This window comes from Parasteatoda tepidariorum, chromosome 7 (genome assembly GCF_982258835.1).
Source record: "Parasteatoda tepidariorum strain Cologne lab strain chromosome 7, Ptep-v5.0, whole genome shotgun sequence".
In the NCBI taxonomy this organism is placed as follows: domain Eukaryota; kingdom Metazoa; phylum Arthropoda; class Arachnida; order Araneae; family Theridiidae; genus Parasteatoda; species Parasteatoda tepidariorum.
In genome coordinates, this window is record NC_141761.1 from 18,486,003 (window position 1) to 18,501,823 (window position 15,821).

The window sequence follows — 15,821 nt, forward strand, 5'->3', positions numbered from 1 at the left end:
CACTGTATAATAACTCTCGGTGAGCACCGATTTCCCACTTAATTGATTTGTCAAACTTAGTTATCCTCAATATTCAACAGATGGAGATCCAATTGGATACCTGCAAGCGACGTCATGCTTGGGTAAATCGTTACTCAACAGCCAATTCGGCACACTAGCGTGACGTCGCTTGAAAGTATCCAATGAATCTGATCCGAAAATTAATTCAGCGTGATAATAAACCAGGCCTAATAGCTGTATCCTTAACACACCATGTACAACTACGTCATTAGATACAACCATGTGATTTCAGCGGTATTCTTCTGTATTCTCTTAAATAAAATAAAAAATCTATAGAAAAAATATAATATGGACCTTAATTTTGAATTAAATTAGATGATGTTTTTCACTATAGTTACGGTTACAAGTGAAGGGCAGTATCAAATTCAATTTTAAAGAAGTTTTAAAAAGTAATGGATTGAACTGAAAAGAAATATCTTGGGGTAATAAAGAAAGTGGTTTAAAAGTTAGCATTTTCAGGTGTTTTTGTTTATTATTTATTCATTACGCAACAATGGGTTTACTTTATCAATTAAACATATCTCTAAGCAAATTACGTTTTTTTTTCTTTTAGAGTTTTGGCTCTTATAAGAACATGAAATATTTTTTTTTAATCGAACATATAGCTGCGTTTAACGAAGAAAGCCGTACAATTTTAAGAATGTGGAGAGTTGGTTAAAAAGGAAATGCACAGTGTCCTACAAAATTGAATACAAATGGTTCTTTGTTTTTCAAGTTGTCGGCAATCTCGTCTATTTTGAATTGTCTTTGAACAAGCCTTCTTAAGAGGTCCCTTGAGAGATGTTTTGTTTTGCGTAGCTTTTTAAGAGATACAAAGAACGTTGTCTTTTTTTTTTAAGTCGCATTTTAAGATGTGCGGTCACAGCCAAGGTTATGCATTGCTTACGTTATACTCCTTTTTTTGTAATGTTATTAAACAATAATTGACTGGAATATTTTTTTTTTCAACTTCTTTCTGAAGTTCGTTCATTGTTCAATGCAAGCGGTATTCACCTGACCAATAACTCATCAGTTTACAACCCTTTAACTCGATGCCGAGTGGAAGGGGAGGGGCTTTGTCTGAATTCAGGGACCGATCAAGACAAATTCTGGCCCACCAAATTTTCCGGGCCCCTTACAAGATATTTTGAAATTAAATTACTGAAAAGTAGTCCTAACAATTAAAAATAATTATTGAACTGCATGATTCAAGAGAGACATTCTACAATATTTTGAAAGCAGACAATTGAAGATTATTTTTCTAAGATAAAGTTTACGTATCTATAGCTTAAAACCCTTTCGAGCCGACTGTCACATATATGTGACAGCAAGAAACGCGCTCACTTCCCGGCCGACACACCCGCGTGTCAGAGAGTTTTCTCGTTCACCCCCGACCGTCACTTATTTGTGCCAGCGTTTCGGAACGTTTTAAAAAATGAAATTTCTTCCAAAAGATGGCATTGTATGTCCAAATGGTTTCAGATACATGTATATTTGACCTTCTACTCAAGATGAAAGTACATTCACGTGGTTTTTAGGGGAAGGAGTGGAGGGGGGGGGGGATGTTTTATGAGGGCTCTTTAAATTAGCACGTGATATTTATTTACAGTAAGTAAGGGAGTTTTTTTTATCTCTCGCTACTTTCGATTTTCGGATTAGTTTTTAGTGGATAATTAGATCTTGTAGGCTTGAATTTTTTTTTCTTTTTACCGTTAGAATGTCGAAGCGTCGAAAATTTTTAACTGAGCTGGAAATTCAGATTTGTAATGTTAAATGTTTTAAAATAACAAGTACATAATGAAAATAAAATGTGTAAAATATAAATTTAAACAAGAAATAACTTAAGTAAACAAAGTATCCATAGAAATATATATAAAGCATATGTCACTTAAATACTCTACAGAACAATATTAAACAACGCGCTGATATTTCGGTAATTTCATGGAATTAGGCTTAACATCAAAAAACCCTCCGGCCCTGGGGAGACACACGCTAGAGAGACTGCCGGCCTCAGCGGTAAGCGCGCTTTCGCGCTTTGCGTCGCGAAAGGGTTATAGCAAAATATAAAACAACAAAACAATGTTATATCAAAATAAAAAATAGTTTGTTGGCCACAAACAATTGAAATCAGTGATTTTTACTAAAAGTCACTGATTTTTATTTAATACTGTTTGTTGAAACAGTTTTTTTTATTTAATACTTAAACTAACACAAAGCTAGCCCACCTTTCATTAGACTTTTTACTACTTTTTGAGGCCCCTCAGAAATTGTGAGCTCTAGGCCCATACCTATTGGGCCTAGGGCAGGGGTGGCGAACCTTTATACACCAACGTGCCAATTTTCATAAAAAAATTGTTTAATGAGGTCATAGACGTGCTTTCAAATAATTTTGACTTTGTGATTATTGAGAAAATAATAATACTAAATACTATCAGTTCAAAACTCTTTATTTACATTGAAAAAAAAATACATTTTGCCATGTCTTAAAACAACTTAAAGTAACATCAGTGTGACTTCTGTTGTTGCAGATTAGATGACAAATAACTTATATTAAGTTGTAAGATGTTAGTTTAAGCAGGACTGTTATTTTTTTTTTTTTTTTTTGCTAGTTATTTATTTTTAGCATTAATTGTTAATTTTTTTTATTAATAATTGTTTACTATTTTGTTTGTTTTTGTAAATTTTAATTTAATTGTTGCATATGCTTCATAATGTTATAACATTTGTGTAATAACAATTCATAGTGTAATAACAATTGTGATCGGTGGCGTGCCCAAAATATTGTGTCTCGTGCCATAAATGGCACGCGTGCCATTGGTTCGCCATCCCTGGCCTAGGGGATAATCTGGCCCTGCCTGAATTCAGGTATTTGTTACATTGAGCGACGGCAATAGATTAGTAGGGGACAATGATGGATAAAAAATAATTGTTTTATGAAAAAAATTTAAAAGCATTTAATATTAAGAATTTCAAATACTTATTTTGGAATGCAATGACGATAGTCTCAATTTATTTCTCTTATGTGGCACCATAAAATCGTGTATTTATCTATAGTTGTTAGGTTGCTTTAAGTAATAATATAAGGTAGTGTTAAAAAATAAGTTATACTTTAAGTACCAATTTAGATTCATTTTAAGTTGTTTAAAGTGATAGTTAAAGTAGTGTTGAATAGTTAGTTTTACGTTAAGTATTTATTAAAATAATTTTTCAATCTTATAGAGAGGAAAAAAAGAAATAAATTATTTAGATTTATTTTTGATCCTAAAATAGCTATAAATATTTTAAACATGCTGCTATGTTGCCGCGTACTGTCATACAAATTATTAGTGATGGATCTTACCTTTTCGAAGCAATTCAATAGCATACATCAGACTTTCGCCGCTAACTTGGTAAGTCCGAAACGGCAGGAATTATATTTGCTCTGTACGACTTCCCATGTTAAAGTTGAAATTTTATTGTTCCCATGTAAAATGAGTTTTATTTTCTATCTGGGAATTTAGTTTCGAATAATAGTAATAATCATAATAATAAAAACACCATAGGGATATAATTTAACAATTTGGCGATAAAGAGAGATGATTTACTAGCCATAGTGATTCAGTAACATCCGCCTACCATGTTTCCAAGACTTGTTTTAGCTTAGCAGCTTTCTAAAACTGGAAGAAATTTAGAAATGCAGGTGTTTCCGTCCGCAGTAGGATTTGGTGAGCGAAGCAAGCAGAGAGTAAAAACATATTTTAACAAAACTTGTCATTTCTTGTGGAGTCGATGAGTCCGTGGTAAAGCACAGGGCTAAAGAGAATAGAGAATTCTCTTTAGCCCTGGGTAAAGCATCAGGTTATGGAGCCAGAGGTTGGGAGTTCGAATCGTTAATTATTCAATTTCTGAAATGCTCTCTTCAAGAAAGTTCAAAAATTTTATATAAGCTCATGTAACATTCAGCTCAGTTGAATAAAATCTCATGTTGAGATTAACATTCTTTCGCCTTTAATTATTCCTCACTTATCTACGTGATAATATTTAGTAAAATAAAATGTTTCTATCTTCCTAACGCAAATCTGCATTTTCCGACTGATTCACTTCGAATTAGGTGCACATATGTTAGACGACAATAAAATCATCATCTCTGTTTACTATACCGCTCCTGACCTCCGATTCGCACATTAACTCCCCCCCCCCCAAAAAAAAAGTAGAGTCCGTAAGATAAGCACTACGTAACGGATGATTAAAAAACAAATTGAAGTTTGCTAGCTTGCTGCTTTCTATTTAAACAAAAAGGAGTTTCACTTGAAGTTAATAGCATATTTCTGTAAACAATATAATAAATTATATTGTTTACAGAATTGTGTAATTGTTCAATATAATAATAATAATTTCACGTTGAGAAGTGGTCTATGGAGTGTTTGTCTATGCTAGGGTAACACATTAAATAAACACAGATAATTTCGTGACTCATGGATACGTTTTGAAAATAAGTATTTTGAAAGGTATGTGGAAAAAATGCTATTAATTGTTTATGCAATGCGCTTTTAGAAGTGTTTCAATAATCTTAAATTATGCGTAGTGGACGAAAATTTAAAAAAAAAAAATTTGATATTATGTAATATTTGCCATTTTATCAGGAAATATGTGATTCAGGTAAATCTTAAATGACATGATTTTAATAATAGATATGCTATAAATAGTCAACTTTTCTTATACACACTAATTTTACAGCACCTTTGCCCACAAAATTGATAGGTATGGGGGAAAAAAAAGGTTTACTTTGAAAACGTTCACATCACTGCAGATAAACATTTTAAATTTGTAGAGATTCTCTACAAATTTAACTCTACTAGAGAAGCCTGTAAGAACGTTATGTTGGATATTTAATTTGATATAATGATTGCGATTTTTAGTGTGCTTTGGATTATTAGTTGTATGTTTATGTGTCTAATACTTGTAATATCCGAAAAAGTCGCCAACCTCAAAAACACCAACTATTATGTAAATAAATAAAATCATACAAATTGCTTTACAATGAAAAAAAAAAATCTAATCAAATTCGTTTTATAATAAACGAAAGTCAAGATGAAGGACTAAAAACGTATTGATATCTATAGAAATGCCAACCTGGGATTTAAGTTTCAGGCTAAACCCTCAAAGTAATTGCTTTCGGCTATATTTTATGTTAGTTTATTTTCCATTTCTGCAATAATTTCAGGTTGGTGCCCGTCTTAATTCCTTCTTATCAAAACTTTTAAATCCTAACAAAAGAAAACGTTTGTTAAATATTATACGAATAAAAAACCTTTGAACTTTGATATCATTTAGAATCTCTTAAAAATAATTAAAATTGAAAACAAAGTACTTCTGTGCGCAAAGCCGCCTCGCAGTGTCATTTAAACTGTATTCAAGCATGCTTTTAAAGAAACCTAAATCGATTTAGAGGTTAAATGGCCACTCTATCCCTTATGCCAAGACTAATAAAATTGTCATAATTTTATTACTTTACATTTTTGTGAAAAATCCGTAGAACTGCTAAGAACTATTAAGCGTTATTTCTTCTTATTTAAGAAAGTTACGTTTTTTTTTTTTTTTGTACCTTTTTAGAAAAGTATAATGCTGTCAAATGATAGTCTATCATCTAAAGTTTATTAAGGACTCACACACACACAAAAAAGGAAAATTTAAAAAATTAAACCTAACTTCTAACTGGATTTATGTTTCTTTAATTGAGCTATTGTTAGACATTTATTGATAGTAAAATTCACAATTTCATTATTCTACTCACTTCTTCAGTTCAGTTTATCTTCTTCATTCAAACATGAGTTCCTTTAGGTTCTCTGCAAATTTTTGAATATATTGGGAGCACAAATTAGTTCGGTCCGTTTTCAAAAGATGGCTCTGGCTGTTTTGAATGTTTCATAGTGACAGTTGGTTTCCGTGGTTTCAGAGAAGTTAGACATCTTTCAATAATATTCAGTTTATATCGCTTTGAGTTTCATACAAAAACCATGTTTTTTACTTTGTTGAATCTGTCAAATTTTGTGGTAACTAGGCACCATTTGCGGGAGGTTTAATGTTTCTGCTTTAATTTTAAGAAAAGTGCAGCTGAAGAGCATCAAATGCTTGTAGAAGTTTATGGTGACAATGATCCAACTGATAAATCATATAGGGAATGGTTTCGACGTTTGAAGAATGATGAATAGTGAAAGAAGAATGGTGAATGGTGTTGTGTACTATGAGCTGCTACAACCTGACGATTCCATTACGGGCAATCGGTATAGGCTACAATTGATTCGTTTGAGTCATGCATTACGAGAACAACGGCCAGAATACGAGCAAAGACATGACAAAGTTATTCTTCTGCATGATAACGGTCGACCTCATGTCTCAAAAGTTGTAAAAAATTATTTGGAAACGCTGAAGTGGCATATTTCACCGCACCCACCGTATTCACCGGACATTGCTCCTTCTGATTAAAGGTTGTTCTGACGGATGCGGCACGATTTGGCAGGTCACCGGTTCACTTTATTCGCAGAAATCAAAAATTGGCCCCTAACTTGGATCGCCTCAAAAAACAAGACATTTTTTTTATAAATGGAATTCGAAAATTGCCTGAGAGGCAGGAAAAAGTAGTAGCCAGCGATGAACAATATTTTGATTAATCTGTTCATTCATTTTGTTCAAAAATAAATGCATTTTTGACCACACAAAAAACGGACCGAGCAAATTTGTACACCCAATGCATTTTATTTATAAATCAAGTACGAATAAGTAAATAAATTTTGTTTATTTAATTCTTACCATTGTCTTTTTTTCCCCTTTATAATTCTATGTTTCCTCTTCTGTTTCCAAAAAAATTAATAGTTTTTCTTTTAACATGCATCAAAATTTATTTATTTATTTATGATTTCAGAATCGCTACAGTCAAGTTCAACAACGCTCAGATAAAATGGAAATGGAGATGATGGAAAATAGGATGTTTAGATCTCCGGAAATCAATGGTGATCTATCAGATGAAGATGAAACTGATGGTATTTAAGTTTTACCTAGTTGTAGTAATCCTGAATCTTTTCTTTCAGTTATGTTTGCTTCCGTTATTGCTACCGAATAAAAGCTAGGTATTAAAATAATTATTTTGATAAGGGGATAAGAAATAATTTGAATGAGGATGAACTGATTCATGTTAAAATGAGACATAGACAAAATAACAAAAAAGAACTGGTAGGGTGTCTACTGCTACAAAAATACAATTCCAATTCACGAGTATATAAGACTTGTTATCTTGATTCTATGATGGGGTACCTTTTCATAGATGACGGTTTACAATGTCGATAGCAACTTTCCCCTCATTGGTGACCTTCGGACATGATGTGAACACGCCTACCTTGACAAAAACTCCTACTTCGATATAAACACGCATGTCTTTACAATAACGCCCACTTCAATCTGAAAACGCCTACTTCGTTGAATGGTCCACATTGAACAGTTGAGCTGCTACTTGTGACTGCGACATTGTCCACCTCCTCGCACTGTTGCTCCTCAATCTCGTTTTGATCATGCTCAACGTCGGCCGACATACACTCGACTGCTAAGGGGAACAGGAGCGACCCCGACTGTGATCTTAATGCAGCTCTCACGATCAGCAAAAGTACGTTGATCTTAATATAGCTCTCCCGGCTTCTCACAAAACAGCGATGAATTAACTAGTGGTATCCATTCATCGAATTCAATCGCAGATATAATTCTGGTTGGGAAGTACTGTAGGGTATCTACCAATACAAAAGTATAATTTCAATTCACTAGTATATAAGACATGTTAACCCGATTCTATGATGAGGTACCTTTTCATAGATGAAGGTTGACATTGGGCTATCCCCACAAATTCACCAATTTTTAATAAAAATTTGCTATCTACTTAACATGCACATTTAAAATTCGTTAACTCTTCGTGTCATTTTGATATCATTTTCAATTCAAGTTTTCTTATGTTTCAAACATTTACTAAATTAAAATAGCATTTTAAAATATGGGCTTATAACTTGCAATACTTGTGTTTTAGGGAAAAGCTCCATTTACAAGCAAAAGTATGAAAGAGCAGTGAGAGACATGGAAATCATGAAACGAAGAATGCAACAGCTACAAGAAGAAGAAATGGAACAGAAAGCGATGATGAAGAAAGCTTCTGAAAAGAGGGTATGCAAGCATCTTAGAGTTTGGCACTCTTGTTGGCTGGGAGCGACGGTTTGAGAAAACCTTACAATGCGCATTTATGATTCTCAATTCTTATGATTCTTTGAGATAAAAACAACCCTGTAAAATTTCAAAATTTATGATTTTTTTATGAAAAAAAATTATGAAAACATAAGGAATGCATTCTAATTTTATTATTTTGGTTAACAAGGGAGTATGGTCTAAATTCACTAAAAATATGCTTTTTTAAATATTTAGATAGCCCTTTGTAGCCCACATTAAGTATTCGCCACCTCGCCAAATGCTATAAAATTGTAAGTTCTTTGGAAAAAATTGCGTTTTGGAGACGAGTTTTTCTACCCCTTGATCCTGAAAATTCCGTCAAAATGAATTTTTCTGGACAAATCTTGTATTTTTCATTTAATTACAATAATTTCCTTTTGATATGCCACATAACTAATTAAAATTATATTAAGTCTAGACAATATAAGCAACAAAAGAAATTAGGCAAGCATGAAAAGAAAACGTAAAATAAAGATTTACACGTTCGTTGCCGGATCACGCGATATCGCATAATGAAACTCTTTTCTACAGTTAGTGTCAATAAAGCTGATGCATATTATAAACCATCCATTTTTGCTGAAAATATGTTTTTGCAAGACAGCAACGTATTGTTTATTGAAATAAATTTATTGTGAAATTTAAAATATAAAATGGTTGCTAAAATTTGAAAATTTAACTTTGATTTTATCTTTATATCTTTCCACATTTCAATGATAGATATAGTGTAACCACCTGCATTCCGTGAGCAGTATGAAAACCCATAAGTCGGAATTAAATTATTCAAATAACTCATACTGCGATCCTTTTTTCTGAATGATTACAATCGCAACAGTAAAAAATAAGCGAGACAGTAAGAATTCTTCTATTTAAAAATAAAAACTTAAAGACTGAAACATTTTACTTATAGTGAAATATATTTAAAACATAGTCGGAATCTAAAATAACATCAAATGTTGCTTCAGTTTTATCCTTATATTAAACTACTCTAGTCTAAGAAGTTATCAAAAACTGACCCATTCTTATTTATTTTCCTCGAAGACAATGAAACATTTTTCATCCCATTCATTGCTCATTTACTCCTCCCCAACAGTAAAATGACTTGATTTAAATTCGTATTTTGATTGACCTGTTTTTTATATGGGGAGAAAATTAATCAAAAAATTTTTAAGATTTACAGTTGGCTAAGACTTTGGAAATTCGGCTAATAATTTAAATCCTTAGCTCAGGCCCTGTGTATCCATTGTATTTTTTAATGAAATGTAACTCTTCTAAACTTCAATGTGCATCAAAAGTGGAATTAATTTTTATTTTATCTGTACCATTAACTACTTTTAACCTGTTCTATTATTAATTGGGTATATGCAGTTATTTTAAATATTTCCATTTTAAGTTATCATTTTATGTTCTCTTTCTTAAGTTGTATGATAAAAACAACTAATATGATTTCTGTATAAATGAATCATGGTATACTTATAGAGTTTAGAGGGTTTAATATTGACTCCTAGGAGTATCTTGTTTAGATGAATACATGCCAACAAAATGGTCTTTATACACTTTCCATTGTATAAAGTACAAAATTCTAAATCAGTCAAGACTGGAAATTAAACTAAATCAAAAACTTATCCCTTAAATTAGAAAACACTACTTAGTAATTAAACACAAATTTAAATTTGAAATAAGTTTTCCCAAATTTATATGGTAATTATATTAAAACATGAGAAATTTAGAGAAATATAAGAGAAATTTAGATGTATATTTGAGTAAGATTTTTTAAATGCGGAAAATAAGATTACAAGAGATATTGAGAATTTTCATATAAAAGAAAAAAATCCTTGAAAATATTATTTTAAAAGAAGACTCATTACCTGAATATTCTTAAAAATAAATACTATTCAATACCCTGAAAATGCAAAGAGTGATTTTTTGTGACATTGCTTTCTTCCGCAAATAGATGCTTTTAGTTGATTATTTAAATTTCAAATACATTATAATATGTTATTGTTACAGCTGGCTGATGCATTAGAAGATGTTGAGGAAGAACGCCAAGTTGCAAATCAATGGAAGCGTAAAGCTCAGAAACTAGGGGCAGAACTACAAGATCTAAGACTAATGCTTGAAGAGCAAATGGGACGAAATGGAGAACTTGAAAAGAAACAGAGGAAGTAAGATTATTTGGTTCTCCAGACAGTATTATAAGTATTTTGGTCGCATAAAAATTGTCACACGATGAGACATCTAATTTAAAATGTGTCTATACTGTCACAAAAACTATTGCTGACCTAAACTTTTTAAATCGCTGTTTTATTTAAGCTGTTTCATAAAACTTTATTTCATTCCAAAATATAGGAAGCGTCAATATTTAAGTTTTTAATTACTATCAGTCAAACTTTTATCATAGTTTAAATTTTTCGTTTCTTTAAAATTCAAAATTAATTGCCAAGTAAAAAAAATTCTTATATTTATCTCAATAAAAAATTCGTGTATATTTAAATTTCGTTGCATTACCAGCTGTAATTTTGTGTTAAGTTAATATACTTTCAAATTTGAAACAATATAAAGTAAAAATTTTATATGAAGTAATAATTTTATACGAAGTTTATAAGAAATTTTATATGAAGTTTACAAGAAATTTTATATGATGGTTCAGTGGTTAAGACAACTGTCATTGAGAAGAACAGGGACTTATTCCCCAGTGACGGATTGGAGCTCAACCATTTTCAATTCGATGTGTACCAGCTTGTCTGAGAAGTGAAGGTAATCTGTGAGCAGTGCTGACCACATTGCTGCAATAATGTCTTTGGTCACAGATTTGTGGAGCTTCAACCTCCATGACCCCTTCTTCTCGGCACATTACGGGGTGTTGCGGAAAAGCTTTACTTTACCTTCATAAAATGTTCCTTTATTTCAAAATCATCAGTATCTTACAAAAAATAGTTCTCTTGTATTTCTTTTTTCAATTACAATTCTATGAATGGCAGCCTCCTTTTCACTGTTACTCATCTACCTCTTTATTTTTCAATCATGACCATTTGCTATTTTCCATCTAAGGTTTTTGTGGTGTCATTTTTTTTTATTTAGGTTTGATGCAGAGCTAAGTTCTGCCCAAGAGGAAATAAAAAAGGAAAGAATATTAAGAGATAAATTGATGAGAGAGAAAGACCAAGCTATTAGTGAAAAGTACACTTTGGAGCAAGAGCTTCAGGTATCTATTAAAAGTTTCAATTTTTATAAAATTAAATTTGTTTTACCTTCTTAAGTTAAAGCTATCAGAGTAAAGGCTTATAAAGTTATAATATAGGGTCAAGTTAATTAAAATTTTCTTTAAGCATTTTTAAAAATAAAAAAAATTCATATAATGATAATTATATTCATAATTAACAGAACGGTATTCAGACTGAAAAATAAAATATTTTTGATATTTGTAGTTTTTTTTTTTTTTTTCAAATTCATTAAACTCAGATTTAACCTCATGCTTGAATAACGATTTCCTGCTTTTAATATCTTTTCGGCTTGGTGCCTCCTCATTTCCTACATCAATAATTAAGAAATATTCCTTTATTTAAGAGCATCCTCTTATACTATTTCTCTGAAATACCATCTTTTCAAGTAAACTTCCACCCAACTGTAAATGATATTTTTCACATAATATCAAATAACCACCCATACAAAAGAAACCATATAACAAAATTACATGGTGGCAGTTACTATATTAAGGAAAAGTGACTTTGAAATTGGATGAAACATCCCTTTAAGCTCCATATTGATCTGATGGCTTGTGAATCCGAAGCAGTTTCAGTAGCTAAAATTATGAAATCTAGTAGTGACGAAAAAAAGTGAATTTTCAGATCCACCATCCTCATTTAATGAGACAGCCATTATGATGCAGATGCTGAAAATTTTCTTCCAAAGACATGAATGATAGAAAAATGAATATCTCGGAAATGTTGGAAAACTCATTGTGTACTTCAACCCTTTCAAGACAGAACTCAAATTTTTTATGAAGAAAGTTTTTCTTTTGGCAGCATATTAGTTTTTTTACCATTGATAATATAACAAATAAGTTTTTAAAATCTAAACTCACTTCTTACAGTTAGGCTCTCAAACATTTGATATTGATGTCCCATACATCTTTTTCAGGGACCAATTTAAAAAAAAAAAGACTTCTGGTGCATATACGTATCAAGTCGTAAAGATAAGATAGTTTTTATTGTTTTCACACAATAAACTTTTAATATCATGCAAATTAGAATTCAAAACAACATAGAATATTAATACTTATATTATGACACTCACTTTTTCTTAGTTCTATTTTAGTATTTTTCACCCAAAATAATGCATAAATCTTCACAAGCATATGATTTCTTCAAAGCTATGCTGCCAGGATTGTTTTACAAATGCTGCCAGACATCCAAATAGAAAAAGAGTAGTTCAAAAGACTAATATGTGCTAATCTAATGTTAAAATGGGATCTATTTAGCCCAAAGGTCTACTTAGGACTTATATGTCCCATAAGGTTTCAAAAGTTAAAGTTTAAAAAAAAAAAAGGGTAAACAACCAAAACGTTTGGATTTTTTTATTAAAATAACATTTTTCTTCTTCACTAAATAAATTATGTTTAAGTTTCAGATTTATTTAAGGTATTGAACAAAATATAATTAAATTTTTTTGCACTTAAGTTTAATTTTAATGAGACGTTTCACATCTTTGAAATAAGGATGTCCCTTTCTTTAGGACTTTTTTGTTCAATCCAATGAAAGCTGTTAAATTGAGGCTTTACTATATCATAATTTTAATAGTTTTTACTGCACTTTTATTAAATCAAAGCCAACGTTTAACTCTTTATATATCTATTTTAAATTTAAAATAACATGTAAAAATATTTAAAAATGAATAGGAATTAATTTTTTTTCTAGTCTATGAAAATGGATTCTGATATGTTTCATGAAAAAATATCTCAACTAAACAGAGAATTAGATGAATTGACATTAAGCAGTAAAGGTGAAGAAGAAGTAAGTATAATTTGTTCTTTTCACAATTTTCTTTTCAAGGTGCTTTGATTGCAGCTCTAATCCATCAGCTATTTCCTGTTCATAGCTACTCTAAAATGGAAATTTTGCTGCGTAAATTTTGTTATCGAAGTAGCGAATTCGTGATTTTATAAAAGATGCTCAATAAAGACTGGAACCAAAATTTGAGCCTAATTGATCGAAAAATTCTGAGATATCAAATTATAAAAGTACATCTTATTTAGAATTCAATTTCCCAGGAACTATTTGTCCGATTTTGCTCAAATTTTGTATTTATCCATGTAAAATTACATCCTTAAAACTAATGTAAACAATTCTATACCTTTCAATTTAAAACTTTTTTGACTATTATTAAATAAAATAATCAAAAATAATAAATATTTCTTAAAGGTTGCTTTTTTGCATGGAATTGTGCGAATTTTATTTAGAATTGTGTGAAAAAATGTTTCAATTTAATGAAAAAATTCTTGAAATATGACCTAATACGCTAAAAGTAAAATTAACATTAAGGGGTTCAAACTTTGAACTGCTCTCTTGATCATTATTTTATAAAGAATTTTATTTAGGATTGTTTATTCACAGAAAGTGCTTTTTGTGTCTGATTTCACTCAAAACATCATCTGTACTAATTAATTAGCAAATTTGAGGTCACCCCATCAAACCATTAAGATTGAGTCCTAGATTGTGAAGATCCGATCATTAGATCTAAAGTTATTCAAGGTGGTCCTTTTTTGTGCACTATACTTTGATACTAAGGAGAAATGATTAAAACACAATTTATTATTTTTTTTATGGTTTTCTTCTTTATGATCTCACAAATAAAGGAAACATAGTTGTCACAAAATACCTTTACTTTTGATGTTCAAATTTCTCTTAAACTTTGTACATCAAAATTGAAGACTTCTTGTGATAACTAATTGGTTTTGTTTTCTTTCTAAGATCCATGTGGCAAGGATGTCTGGAACAGCGAAACGTGGAATTTAATTTTTTTAAACATATATCTTAACGTGGTGTCTAGTTCTCAATCATGTTGTACGACTAAGTCATTATTGTTCCTGGAGATCGGAATGCTAAGTTTGGGATTTGTTATTAATGTAATCCTGTAGCTACTTTATTTTACCTAGACATCGTTTTTGTGGTTTTTGTTGAAGGGCTTTGAAAGTTAAGCTTGTGAATACAAGCTTTTGAAGTATTTAGAAGTAGGTATGTAAATTAAAGTCGTGACAAAAAAAGGAATTATTCCAACACTCTAGCTCTCTGTCAAGCTTTAAAGAATTTATATATTTTTTTTTCCATTGTTATTTTATGCCCTAGGTTTTTATGACATTTTATTTAATTTTTGCTATACATTTTTGTTTTCTATCACCAGTTGGGCCCCTCTATTTGTTAGCTAACTTTGATAAATTTACTTCAGTTAATTTCAAATAATTTTCATCTTATAGTAGGATTGTATTATAGCTAAATTATTCATGCTGTAATCCCCCCCCTTCCAAATTGAGTAAAAGGTCTTTCTTCAAAAGTTTCAAACAATAATTTAAGACTGCTTAAAAAAAAATTTTTTTTTACTCATTTAATTAATAACTCTTTATTGTGAAATGTTATGTTTCTGTTTCTTCAAAAATTCTTCCTTTGCTTTACAACTTATTAATTTCTACATCTATCTTTTAAAAGGTAACCCAATTGAAACGGACCAAGCAAGAACTGGAACGCAAAGCAAGGGACCAAGAAGAAGAGCTTGAGGAATTGGCTGCCCAGGTTCAAATGCTTGAGCAAGCTAAGTTGAGACTTGAAATGTCTTTGGAAAAAGTTCGTCAAGAGCATAGACGAGAAGCTTCTGTTCGGGAAGAGGAAATTGAAGAAATAAGAGCAAGCTTTTCAAAAAAAGTGATTTTTTACAATCTTAAATTTTATTGAAATTCTTTAAGTCTCTCAATGATTAGAGTTCTCACTCATTCTTTTAATTTTTTTGAAGAAGGACAAAATTCATCTCAGAAACAAATATTTTTAAAACTGAAAAGGTGTTATGTATTAAAACTGTTAATATATTTTGCTAATACAAAGCTTTCAGATGCACTGTTTTTATTTTTATCTACGCTATATTAATTAGTGAAATCAGTGGCCCTTCTTCCATTGTAAGAAAGTCAAAAAATGTTCTTTGAACCATGCTCTGCTTTTTGCACTAGAACAAAAGTTTGTTGAAAAATCCAGTTTTGGTTTTTAACGTACTCTGAAAACTAACGAAGCATAACATATCCCAAAATTTATTTGGGTTAGATTGGGGAAACATATTTTGTGGAACAAAAGTTGCAAATTAAGTTATTGCTTCAGTATATTAAAATTATGTCTTATTATACAAGCTTTAATGACATATTTATTATGTAAATTAATGTTTTACACTTCAACACATTTTAAAAAGCAATTATGTATTTTAGCTACAGAAGAACTGTGCATTTTCATAATTTTATTTATAAACACTTAAGTTGTTCAAAATTTTTACATACAACTTTAAAAAAG

The 15,821-nt window shown here is 30.6% G+C and overlaps 1 protein-coding gene across 5 annotated transcripts in view; it reads left to right on the forward strand.

The window, feature by feature from the left end:
* Mhcl (Myosin heavy chain-like) overlaps window positions 1-15,821 on the forward strand; it is a 132,933-nt gene that overhangs the window by 101,537 nt on the left and 15,575 nt on the right. For all 5 annotated transcript variants that reach the window (XM_071182895.2, XM_071182899.2, XM_071182897.2 and 2 more), the window contains exons 23-28: window positions 6,941-7,058; window positions 8,087-8,220; window positions 10,288-10,442; window positions 11,359-11,482; window positions 13,194-13,289; window positions 14,979-15,191. In XM_071182895.2, the coding sequence (XP_071038996.2) occupies window positions 6,941-7,058; window positions 8,087-8,220; window positions 10,288-10,442; window positions 11,359-11,482; window positions 13,194-13,289; window positions 14,979-15,191 (840 nt within the window). The remainder of the gene's footprint in view (window positions 1-6,940; window positions 7,059-8,086; window positions 8,221-10,287; window positions 10,443-11,358; window positions 11,483-13,193; window positions 13,290-14,978; window positions 15,192-15,821) is intronic.